The following is an 11585-nucleotide window of genomic DNA, read 5'->3' as shown; positions in this document are numbered from 1 at the left end:
GAGTGTGTGTGTGTGTGTGTGCATGTGTTACTGAGTGTGTGTGTGTGTGTGTGTGTGTGTGTGTGTGTGAGACTGAGTGTGTGTGAGAGTGTGTGTGACTGAGTGTGTGTGTGTGTGTGTGTGTGTGTGTGACTGTGTGTGTGTGAGAGAGAGACTGAGTGTGTGTGTGTGTGTGTGTGTGTGTGTGTCAGACTGAGTGAGTGTGTGTGTGTGTGTGAGACTGAGTGTGTGAGTGTGTGAGTGTGTGAGTGTGTGAGTGTGTGAGTGTGTGAGTGTGTGTAAGAGTGTGCACATGTGTGTTTTTCTGGATTTGTCAGGCCGTCTGCTCCGATGGCAGTGACCTGTGACCCTCTGCATCATTACTCCTCCGGCCCAAACTCTGCTCTTTCTTCCCCAGAAAAGCTTCTCCCAGTAACCGGGCTGTCCGTCCCAAACCCCCTTTACTAAACCCGAAATAACCGCCCCGCCCCGCCCCGCCCCGCCGACACCACAGAGCGACCGCCAGGCGACTGAAGGAAGGGTGCTATACTGCCCCGGGTCCGTCCCCCCTCTGCCTCTCTCCCTGTCTCCATCTCTCCTTCCCTCCCTCCCTCTCTCTCTCTCTGTCCATCTCTGTCCGATTCCGCTCGCTCCTCACAGGAAGTACATGCTGTGTCAGGGGGCTTTGACCTTTGACCCCTGACCCACAGGTGGCTGCTCTGCTCACTCGCTGTTGACTGAGGTTGATGATGACGATGATGATGACGCCACCTTGTTCTTCGCACTGCATCCTGCATGTTGTGCCTGCTCTTACCACCCCTACCTGGCTGTTAACCCCGGCCATAACGTAACGGCCAACTTTCCAGAGACGCAGATGCAAAAATAAAAACATACATGTGATTATGGACAGGCAAAATGTAGGTTTAAATAAACACAGACACACTTAAAGAGATTGGGCAGTTAAATGAGATTATCTGATTAGAAAAGCCACTTTGCCAGAGAATGAGTGTAGTTCATTCCACAGTCCACACTTCTTATACATCAATCGGCCAGTCAGATATACGGTGAGGTCCATAAGTATTTGGACAGCGGCTGTAATCCCTAAGCTCTTTACATTTCTGTCGATGTCCAAATACTTTGGGACCTCAATGTATATTTCTGCATTTATAGTCCGAGGAGGTGGCATGCTGTACAAATGTACCATTTCCATATAGGGCCATGTAACAACATTCTACAATACCCCCCCCGCCTGTCCCTAACCCTCCCTCACCCAAACCCCCCCTCTCCCCGGACACACCCTTGCACTAGGGGGTTCACGGTCTCTCGCACCCCCACTCCCCCCCTCACTGCACCCCGGTCCCATGGCTTCATTCAGAGCCGCGTGCCTGATTGTGACCATGTGACCCCGTCGTTTTTCGGAGTTCACACCTCTTGTTTTGTTACGGGACGAAACAAAGCAAAAGGTCTACGGCTGTTAAACGAGTGTGTCCGTGTCCGAGTGCGTGCGTGCGTGCGTGTGCGTGTGTGTGTGTGTGTGTGTCTCAGAGCACCCCAAAAACACTGTGTCCGAGTGCGTGCGTCTCAGAGCACCCCAAAAACAAAAGGGCTAAATGGACGCAGCCTGAAGGTCCATTTGACGTTTTGTTGTGCCTGTATGTGAGTGCTTTGTGTCCCACACAGACAATGTAATGTGTTTGTCTCTTTTTGTCTTCTCTCTCTCTCTCTCTCTCTCTCTCTCTCTCTCCACACCCTGTTTGTTTTGTTTTGGCTGCTCACTGCTGTTTCTCTCCCTCTTTATGTGTGTCTCTCCCTCTTTTACTGTTGTTTACTCTTTTCTTTGTTGATCTTCACCCCTCTGTGTTCTTCTGTTACCCCACTTTTTGTTTTCCCCTCATGCTTTTTCCTCTTCTCTACTCTTCATTTTCTCTCCTCCCCTCTGCTGCTCTCTCGATCTCCATCCCTCTCTCGATCTCCCCTCCTTCTCTCTATCTGTACCCTTTTCTCTCTGTCCCTTTCCCTCTCTTTATCTTTCTCCCACCCCCACTCTCTCCCTCTCTCTCCCTCTCTCCTTCTCTCTCTCTCTCTCTCTCCCTCCCTCTCCCTCTCTCTCTCCCTCTCTCTCTCTCCCTCCCTCTCTCTCTCTCTCCCCCTCTCTCTCTCCCTCCCTCTCTCTCTCTCTCTTCCTCCCTCTCTCTCCCCCCTCTCCCTCTCTCTCTCCCTCTCTCTCTCTCTCTCTCTCTCTCTCTCTCTCCCTCTCTCTCCCCCCTCTCTCTCTCTCTCTCCCTCTCTCCCCCTCCCCCTCTCTCTCTCGCTCTGCTTCCCCTCCTCCCCCCTCCCTGGGCTGGGTGTAGGAGTCTAGTGGACTGTCCCCAGCTGCTGGACGTGGAGGACATGGTGCGGATGCGGGAGCCGGACTGGAAGTGTGTGTACACGTACCTGCAGGAGTTCTACCGGGGCCTGGTGATCAAAGGCCTGGTTAAAACCAAAAACTCCTCCTAGAGGCGCGCCCGCTCGCGCCCCCGACACAAAACCCGCCCAACGGTGAGAGAGGGCGAGGGTGCGCGGAGGGATCGCCGTGCCGACGGGGCGGGGGGGCGGGAGGGGGTTTCAGGTTTTTTTTTGTTGGGGTTTTTTTAATACAAAAAATCTAGAATCCAACTGTCACTGTCGGTATCTTGTATCTTGTTTCCTATTTACCATACATTCAATCATAGTCTGTAGTCTATCCTATCCAGCTGTTGTTCTGAATGCAGTGTTACACGTGCAGTGGTTGATACAACTAGCCAGGTGCAGTAGAGATGGGAATTTAGGGATTAATTGGGTTCTGTCGTCTTATGCGGGGATGAGAATGCTGTGATCTGATTGGCTGGATGTAGAAGGGATGGGAATGCAGGGTGCTGTGATCTGATTGGCTGGATGTAGAAGGGATGGGAATGCAGGGTGCTGTAATCTGATTGGCTGGATGCAGAAGGGATGAGAATGCAGGGTGCTGTGATCTGATTGGCTGAGTGCAGAAGATATGAGAATGCAAGGTGCTGTGATCTGATTGGCTGGATGTGGAAGGGTTGGGAACGCAGGGTGCTGTGATCTGATTGGCTGGATGCAGAAGGGATGAGAATGCAGGGTGCTGTGATCTGATTGGCTGGATGTAGAAGGGATGGGAATGCAGGGTGCTGTGATCTGATTGGCTGGATGTGGAAGGGTTGGGAATGCAGGGTGCTGTGATCTGATTGGCTGAGCGCAGAAAGGTTGGGAATGCAGAGACCCATAGATTGAGGTGTTCAGTGTGTGCCGGGCCTTGGTTTGACTGCACGCCAGCGTGTTTAATGCTCATACTGTGAGGTAGCCAGTCAGTGGAGCCATGTGCTCTCTCTCTGTTTGGGTTTCACATTTCACCCAGCTCCAATCCCCACGTTTATGTTGAGTTTTAATGTCTTAATGGTCCCAGGGGTTTAGCGCGATACTTAAGCCTGCGTCAGAGAGGGGGCAATAATTCACTGTGTCCACAGCACCTGCAGTGTACAGTGTATTCTGCACTGCAAAAAAGTATTTTGGCCTCATGTTGGGACTTAAAATCTTATTTCTTTAACTTTTTTGCTAAAATATTGCCAATGACGTAAGGCAGTTTGACTAATTTCAAGATTTGCCAGTGGAATAAGGACATTTAACTTGTCAGGCAAACAGTAACTTAAAACAAGCAAATTATTTTCTACTTGAGAGAAAAAAAATCTTAAAGGTTTCAGTCTTGTAATGAGACACTGTTTTGCCAAGGGGTCAAGTGTTCAGAAGCTGAGTGCAGGTCAGGGCTGGAGCTGGGGTGCCGGGTCGGAGCTGGGGTGCCGGGTCGGCGCTGGAGCTGGGGTGTCGGGGTCGGAGCTGGGGTGCCGGGTCGGAGCTGGGGTGCCGGGTCGGCGCTGGGGTGTCGGGTCGGAGCTGGGGTGCCGGGTCGGAGCTGGGGTGTCGGGTCGGAGCTGGGGTGTCGGGTCGGAGCTGGGGTGTCGGGTCGGCGCTGGGGTGCCGGGTCGGAGCTGGGGTGTCGGGTCGGAGCTGGGGTGCCGGGTCGGCGCTGGGGTGCCGGGGGTTCTGCGTGTGTCCCAGCTGAAGCTATCGGGCCGTGGAGTTACGTGAGCCGGGGCCCCGGGACGGGTCCGTACGCCCAAACATGGCCTTATTGGGTTCTGGGCTCCGGGCCAGACAGAGGAGCGCCGGCCCTATCTCCCCATCTGGGGCCGGCGCTTTAAAAGGACTTGTTGTGCGCTCTCTGAACCTGAGAGGGGCCGGAGGAGAAAGCCCTCCGTGCCAGCTCCCTCCTCCGGGCAGGAAGCAGGGCGGGCGTTATCGAGGCGCGCTATCTCCCGTTTGTTTGCATTACAACATGGCCGCCGCTTCCTCTGGGTTCGTGTGGGAAAGGGCCGGGGCCGGGGCCGGGGGGTTAGGGATGGGAGCGGGATAAATCATCTCCTGCTTCCAGTGTCAGGGAGTGGAGGGATGTTTCCTCAAAAAGCAACCGCCGCATTTTAAACGGCCTTGTATGGTCGTTGCCGGGTCAACCGTGGGGCGGACTGATAACGCTCCTTCTCTATAACCCTGCAGGGTGTAAGATGACAGGTTTGTGGTGAGAATGTTCTTAACTGAACATTTGAATGCTGATGTAACGGTCGCTACTGGTAACTGAAAGAAAAGGAGTTTTCGAACACTGCTACAACACACAGAATTTTGCAGAAAAAAGCATTACAAAAAGCCCTATTCTTCAAAGGGGTAATGATGCCATCGTTCACCGTTCAAGTGGCTCTATTGCTATTGTTTATAACTCTCCCCGTGTTCCTGGTTTCCTGCCCTATGTGGTCTTTTGTCAGATGACTAAACTACACGCAGACAGGAATCCTTTTCTTTGTGTTGCCTGACCATTGCCATGTGTGTACAGCCTGACACCTAGTGGCCATATGCAGTATCTTCAAAATTAAGTAAAACTATTGAAAAACTCATTATACCGCGTTCCAAATCATGATGCAAATTGTATTTAAGTGTCATAAAGATTACATTTTTTGTTTTTCAACTAAACCCATGGATGGTATTGTGTCTCAGGGCTCTTTGGATCACTGAAATCTCAGACACCTGTGATAATTAGTTTGCCAGGTGAGCCCAATTAAAGGAAAAACTACTGAAGAAGGACGTTCCACATTATTAAGCAGACCAACATTTTCAAGCAATATGGGAAAGAAAATGGATCTCTATGAAATAGTATAATGCATTGGACAAGGTATGAAAACCTTAGATATTTCACGAAACTTAAGTGTTTTTAGAGAGCAGCTGCTAAAATGCCCTTACAAAGCAGCAAACAGGTATTTGAAGCTGCTGGTGCCTCTGGAGTCCCGCTAACATCAAGGTGTAGGATCCTCCAGAGGCTTGCAGTTATGCATAAACCTTCTATTCGGCCACCCCTAACCAATGCTCACAAGCAGAAACGGCTGCAGTGGGCCCAGAAATACATGAAGACTAATTTTCAAACAGTCCTGTTCACTGATGAGTGCCGTTCAACCCTGGATGGTCCAGATGGATGGAGTAGTAGATGGTTGGTGGACGGCCACCATGTCCCAACAAGGCTGCGACGTCAGCAAGGAGGTGGCGGAGTCATGTTTTGGGCCGGAATCATGGGGAGAGAGCTGGTCGGCCCCTTTAGGGTCCCTGAAGGTGTGAAAATGACATTTGAAAAGTATGTGGAGTTTCTGACTGACCACTTTCTTCCATGGTACAAAAAGAAGAACCGTGCTTTCCGTAACAAAATCATCTTCATGCATGACAATGCACCATCTCATGCTGCAAGGAATACCTCTGCATCACTGGCTGCTATGGGCATAAAAGGAGAGAAACTCATGGTGTGACCCCCATCCTCCCCTGACCTCAACCCTATTGAGAACCTTTGGAGCATCCTCAAGCAAAAGATCTATGAGGGTGGGAGGCAGTCCACATCCAAACAGCAGCTCTGGGAGGCTATTCTGACATCCTGCAAAGAAATTCAAGCAGAAACTCTCCAAAAACTCAAGTTCAATGGATGCAAGAATTGTGAAGCTGCTATCAAATAAGGGGTCCTATGTTAAAATGTAACTTGACCTGTTAAGATGTTTTTGATTGAAATAGCTTTTGATTTGAGTAAATATGACCTCCTAATGCTACAAATTCAACGAATGACCATTTTCAGCTCTTTACAACCTATACAACTCTGTTGTGCGTAATAATTTGGAACAGTGCATTTTAAGTTTTTTATTTTTGAAAAAAATACTGTTATCATTGGGAGGTTTGTTCAATAACATTCGAATTATACCCTAACAGTTGATGACTTGAAAATTATGCTGACTGTCATTTGCATCGACTATTTAGGAAATCCAGAGAAAAATATCATTTGCATAATAATTTGGAACGCGGTGTAAAGATTCAACAGTGGAAATACAAATATTTCTATGCACACATTAAATTTATTACACACAGAAGCATCACTCACAGAGCAGTGAATCTTGATGCACATTTGTGGATGGCATTGATTATAAGGAGAGTAATTAATTGCATTGAAATAGAAATGATTTGTTGAACATTTGTTCTTTGTGTACAGGGTGGCATTTCGGTGTTGAGAAATATTGCTTGTGAACCTGAGTCTCTTGAACCTGAATCAAAGTTTAGTTCAAATAAGGTTGGGCGTACTGTAGGAGCGTCTTGCATAAGTTGCTTAAATTACACAAGGCTGTTGATCTTGTACTTGGACTGGGTACACGCGCTATAAACAGGTTAGTCAGAAGGTCCATCAGTCAGGGCCGGGGTCGCTCAGAGTCCTCTGCAGGTGATTTTATTAGTGTTGGGCTTGAGGCCTGAGGCTCCTCACACCTCAGCGGCGTGGGGCTCATCTGCTTGCCTCTCTCCCGCTCTCTCTTTCAGGGCCTGTGCTAACTGTATGCCTCTGCTGGAGGTGGAGGACATGATGATCATGGGCAAGAAGCCCGACTCCAAGTGCGTGTTCACCTACGTGCAGTCGCTGGTCAACCACCTGCGGAGGTACGAGATGACCCGGCAGGCCTTCGCTGACCTCTGACCTCCCCCGCCCCCCCACGACGGCTCTCCACCCTGCTTACCTGGGACTGTGGATGAAAAAAGGACTCCTCCCCCTGCACCCCTGCACCCCAAACCCCCCCCCCCCCCCTTCCGTCCACCAAACCAGATGCCACCCCTCCTTACAAGGCTCTGACGGAGACCGGAGGTGCGTTTATCCGTCACTCCGTCTCTCCGTCCCTGCCGCTGTGTGAGTGGTGTGGTCCCAAACACGCTGTCTAGGAGCAGTACCCAAACACGCTGTCTAGGAGCAGTACCCAAACACGTTCTCTAGGAGCAGTACCCAAACACGTTCTCTAGGAGCAGTACCCAAACACGTTCTCTAGGAGTAGTACCCAAACACTCTCTCTAGGAGCAGTACCCAAACACGTTCTCTAGGAGTAGTACCCAAACACGCTGTCGAGGAGCAGTACCCAAACACATTCTCTAGGAGCAGTACCCAAACACGCTGTCTAGGAGCAGTACCCAAACACGCTCTCTAGGAGCAGTACCCAAACACGTTCTCTAGGAGCAGTACCCAAACACGTTCTCTAGGAACGGTACCCAAACACACTCTCTAGGAGCAGTACCCAAACACGCTTTCTAGGAGCAGTACCCAAACACACTGTCTAGGAGCAGTACCCAAACACGCTCTTTAGGAGCAGTACCCAAACACGTTCTCTAGGAGCAGTACCCAAACACGTTCTCTAGGAACGGTACCCAAACACACTCTCTAGGAGCAGTACCCAAACATGCTTTCTAGGAGCAGTACCCAAACACGCTGTCTAGGAACAGTACCCAAACACGCTTTCTAGGAGCAGTACCCAAACACGCTTTCTAGGAGCAGTACCCAAACACGCTGTCTAGGAACAGTACCCAAACACGCTTTCTAGGAGCAGTACCCAAACACGCTGTCTAGGAGCAGTACCCAAACACGTTCTCTAGGAGCAGTACCCAAACACGCTCTCTAGGAGCAGTACCCAAACACGCTCTCTAGGAGCAGTACCCAAACACGCTCTCTAGGAGCAGTACCCAAACACGCTTTCTAGGAGCAGTACCCAAACACGTTCTCTAGGAGCAGTACCCAAACACGCTCTCTAGGAGCAGTACCCAAACACGCTCTCTAGGAGCAGTACCCAAACACGTTCCCTGGGAGCAGTACCCAAACACGCTCTCTAGGAGCAGTACCCAAACACGTTCCCTGGGAGCAGTACCCAAACACGCTCTCTAGGAGCAGTACCCAAACACGCTCTCTAGGAGCAGTACCCAAACACACTCTCTAGGAGCAGTACCCAAACACGCTCTCTAGGAGCAGTACCCAAACACGTTCCCTGGGAGCAGTACCCAAACACGCTCTCTAGGAGCAGTACCCAAACACGCTCTCTAGGAGCAGTACCCAAACACACTCTAGGAGCAGTACCCAAACACGTTCCCTAGGAGCAGTACCTAAACACGCTCTCTAGGAGCAGTACCCAAACACATTCTCTAGGAGCAGTACCCAAACACGCTCTCTAGGAGCAGTACCCAAACACGCTCTCTAGGAGCAGTACCCAAACACTCTCTCTAGGGTCTGCGCAAACACACAGTGTGCACCCAGTCCCTGTCTAACCTCAGAGATGCCAAAGTTTCACATCTGGTTTTTATATTTCATCTTCAAAAAAAAAAACCTTTAAGTTTATAGTTTTAAAACTTGTATTTATGATTTTATAATAATAGCGGGTCACATGGGGCTGCATGACCCACATTCTGATTGGCTGAACACCCCTCATAAGGGCCAATCACAGCAGTGCCATCCCCTCCTGAAAACGGGAGATGGCACAGTCACCCAAGAGGCTGTGGACAGTGGGTATAAATTATAAATCACCTTTTTATTTTCCTCTGCCTTATTTGTTCACTCGGGGGCAATTTTGTACAATGAGATGCTATTTTTAAAGATGCTTATTGGAGGAATGGTTGTTTATATCTGATGGGTTTTTTTATATAGCTTTTGTCTCCACCCCCCCCCCGGTACTGTTGTTGTTATACACGTTACCAAATCTGCATGCTTTTTAAAACACGTTTACTTGAATTGTTTTGTTTTTTTTATCATTATTTGTATTATTAATATTTGTTATTATTTCTATTTAAGTCGATGTATAAGCACTGGTAATGAGATATTTGATCTGTACTCTCGTAATGGCACCGCATGGCCCCTTGTTGAGCCTGGAGCCCTGGCCTGGTGCAGGTGAACCCTCCGCCCGTCTGGGTCTTCAGTACTGCCAGAGCCCCTCGCATCGCCTGGATACAAACATTTCAGTTCACTCACTCTGTTACTTCCGTCAAAAGGCGGCCATTTTGTTCCGTTATACACTTTCGTTTCAAAGTCGATTTTTTTAAATATTTTTTTTTTATGTCCAGGTACACCGTACACACGACACCGTTGTCACATACGTATCACCTATTCCTTCAGAACCACGGAGGATTCCCACTCGACACTCCATTATCAAATGTGTTCAAATTAAACCATTTCAAACGTCGGTTAATATAAACTTGTTGCGGAAGTTGCTGTGGTAACCGTCCGAGCCCCACGAACGCAGGGCAGATACGGGCTCAGCAAGGGGTCTCTGCTTAGGCCACGCCCACCCGCGACCTCTGCGGTGACCTCCACGTACCCCCTCACTGCCAGCACGCCTTCCTCCAATCACTGCCCTCGTATTCCTGCCAGGGTGGCGTGTTGTCATTTCAGTGTTGCAGGTGAGCTCACGCTATAACGGAACTGCACCTGACCCCCACGACCAGCGGCCAGCACCTGGTCTTTTTATGGAATAATTATTTTAAATGGTTAAAGGAAATATATTTCGCCTGCGGTTTGTTTTAAGAGGCTGAACCTCTGGTTTGCCCGAGTCACTTCTCTACAGCCTTGAACCCACAAAAAGCTGCAATTCGTTTTAATTGATGACTGAACGAAAATTTTAAACTTTTAAAGCTAACAAAGATCTATTACAGCATAAATGTTAATATGAACAGAGGATAATGTCATTTTGATTACAAAAAAAAGAATATCTCAGGGAAAGAATTTATTCTAGATTTAGCTATATTGTTATTGTTGCTCTGCATAATGAATTTGAAAGGTCTAAATGTATATATTGGTTCTAAAATGGGTTTTAAAGTAATTCACTTCTTTCCGATTCGAGGCTGCATGGCAACTTGTGGATTCTCCCGGCCGCTGAATTCTCTGGCCAAGGCTGTAGAGAGGTTAGAATAACTGTCTCTTGTAGCACTAGATGTTCTTTCCCTGCTGAAATCCTTCTTGGGTTTCAAGAGTCTCAAGAGAATAAATTGTGGTCTAAAAGGCCGGTTATAAAAAAAGATATATTTATTCTATGACCCTCTGAAGCTGACGGACACGGTTTGCCATGGTTTGAGTTTTTCCCAGATGGAGATATGCTCAGAGTGCCTGTACCACAGAGCCCAAGGGCTTCTATAAGCTAGCAGGTCCTGTACATACCAGTTCACAACACTCTCGTCATAACATCATGTTTCTGTACACCACATTTTAATGTGAATTAACGATTAAAACCATTTTAAGAAACCAAAATGATGGCTGGTGTGTTTGTTTACTTCCCCCTCCTCTCTACTCTGCTGTACTTTTAAAACTGTGATGGTACTGGTTTGGTTGCTCGTGTATGAAAGTATTCACCAGCGAGATTTAATTAGCACATAACAAATTAGCGCGAATCTCCCGGGGGGGGGTTGCACCAGCTGTGCCCAAGCCTCGTCGCAACGGAACATAAACCTCTGCCCAAGTTACAACTTAAAACATGCTCCACCGCCCGACGTAGTTAGTTCGCAGCCCTATGTATAAACCAAATATTTATGGAAGCCAGTGACCTGGGGGTCAATATCACAGAACAGGATTAAGGAGTTAGATGGATAACTTTGATTAAAACTGTTATTCCAAAACTGGAACATGGACAAAAGTAAAAACAGCTGTTATGGTTTTTACTCTGAATTTATCTAGTAATCCTGCTTGGTGATAAATGGCAGTGTTATTCCTGGGGGGGGAATATCACAAAGAAGGATTACAGTTAGCTGGATAACTTCGATTAAAACCTGGAGCCCTTCCAAAACTGGAACACGGGACAAAAGCAAAAACAGCTGTTCTGGGTTTTACTTTGTACCAGTAATCCTGCTTTGTTTCATACCCCCCAGGAATAACAGTGTCATTTTTAACTTTTCAACGGCAGACTGATGTGAATAATAAGAAATTGCTTCAACTATTAACCTTGTCCTCACCAATGTTACGGGTGTAATAGGGTTAAATATATGACTGGTAATCCTCTTAAAAATAACTCGTTTTTCCATTATAACCTACGGGGAATTTGAGAGTGTGGTGCACTGTATGACTAGCTGTGAAATGGTTGCTCACTGTTGTGTGTTTCAGAGGTCTCGACATACTTCAGTTCTAGAGTACCTATTGTGGTGATCTGGGGACATTGGACAAGTCAACCATTCAAAATTGCTTGGCAAAAAAAGATTTACAATAAATG

General features: G+C 48.2%; 1 protein-coding gene across 1 annotated transcript in view; it reads left to right on the top strand.

The window, feature by feature from the left end:
- Positions 1–7136, top strand: part of smtnb (smoothelin b) — an 89848-nt gene extending 82712 nt beyond the window's left edge. Inside the window, 1 exon segment of the mRNA XM_061259478.1 lies at positions 6907–7136. Within this exon segment, the coding sequence (XP_061115462.1) occupies positions 6907–7060 (154 nt within the window). The 3' untranslated portion in view covers positions 7061–7136.
- Positions 7137–11585: the final 4449 nt, after the last annotated feature.

This window comes from Conger conger, chromosome 11 (genome assembly GCF_963514075.1).
Source record: "Conger conger chromosome 11, fConCon1.1, whole genome shotgun sequence".
Taxonomy (NCBI): Eukaryota; Metazoa; Chordata; class Actinopteri; order Anguilliformes; family Congridae; genus Conger; species Conger conger.
Note: the sequence above shows the minus strand (reverse complement) of the source record. Positions and strands in the feature narration are given on the sequence as shown.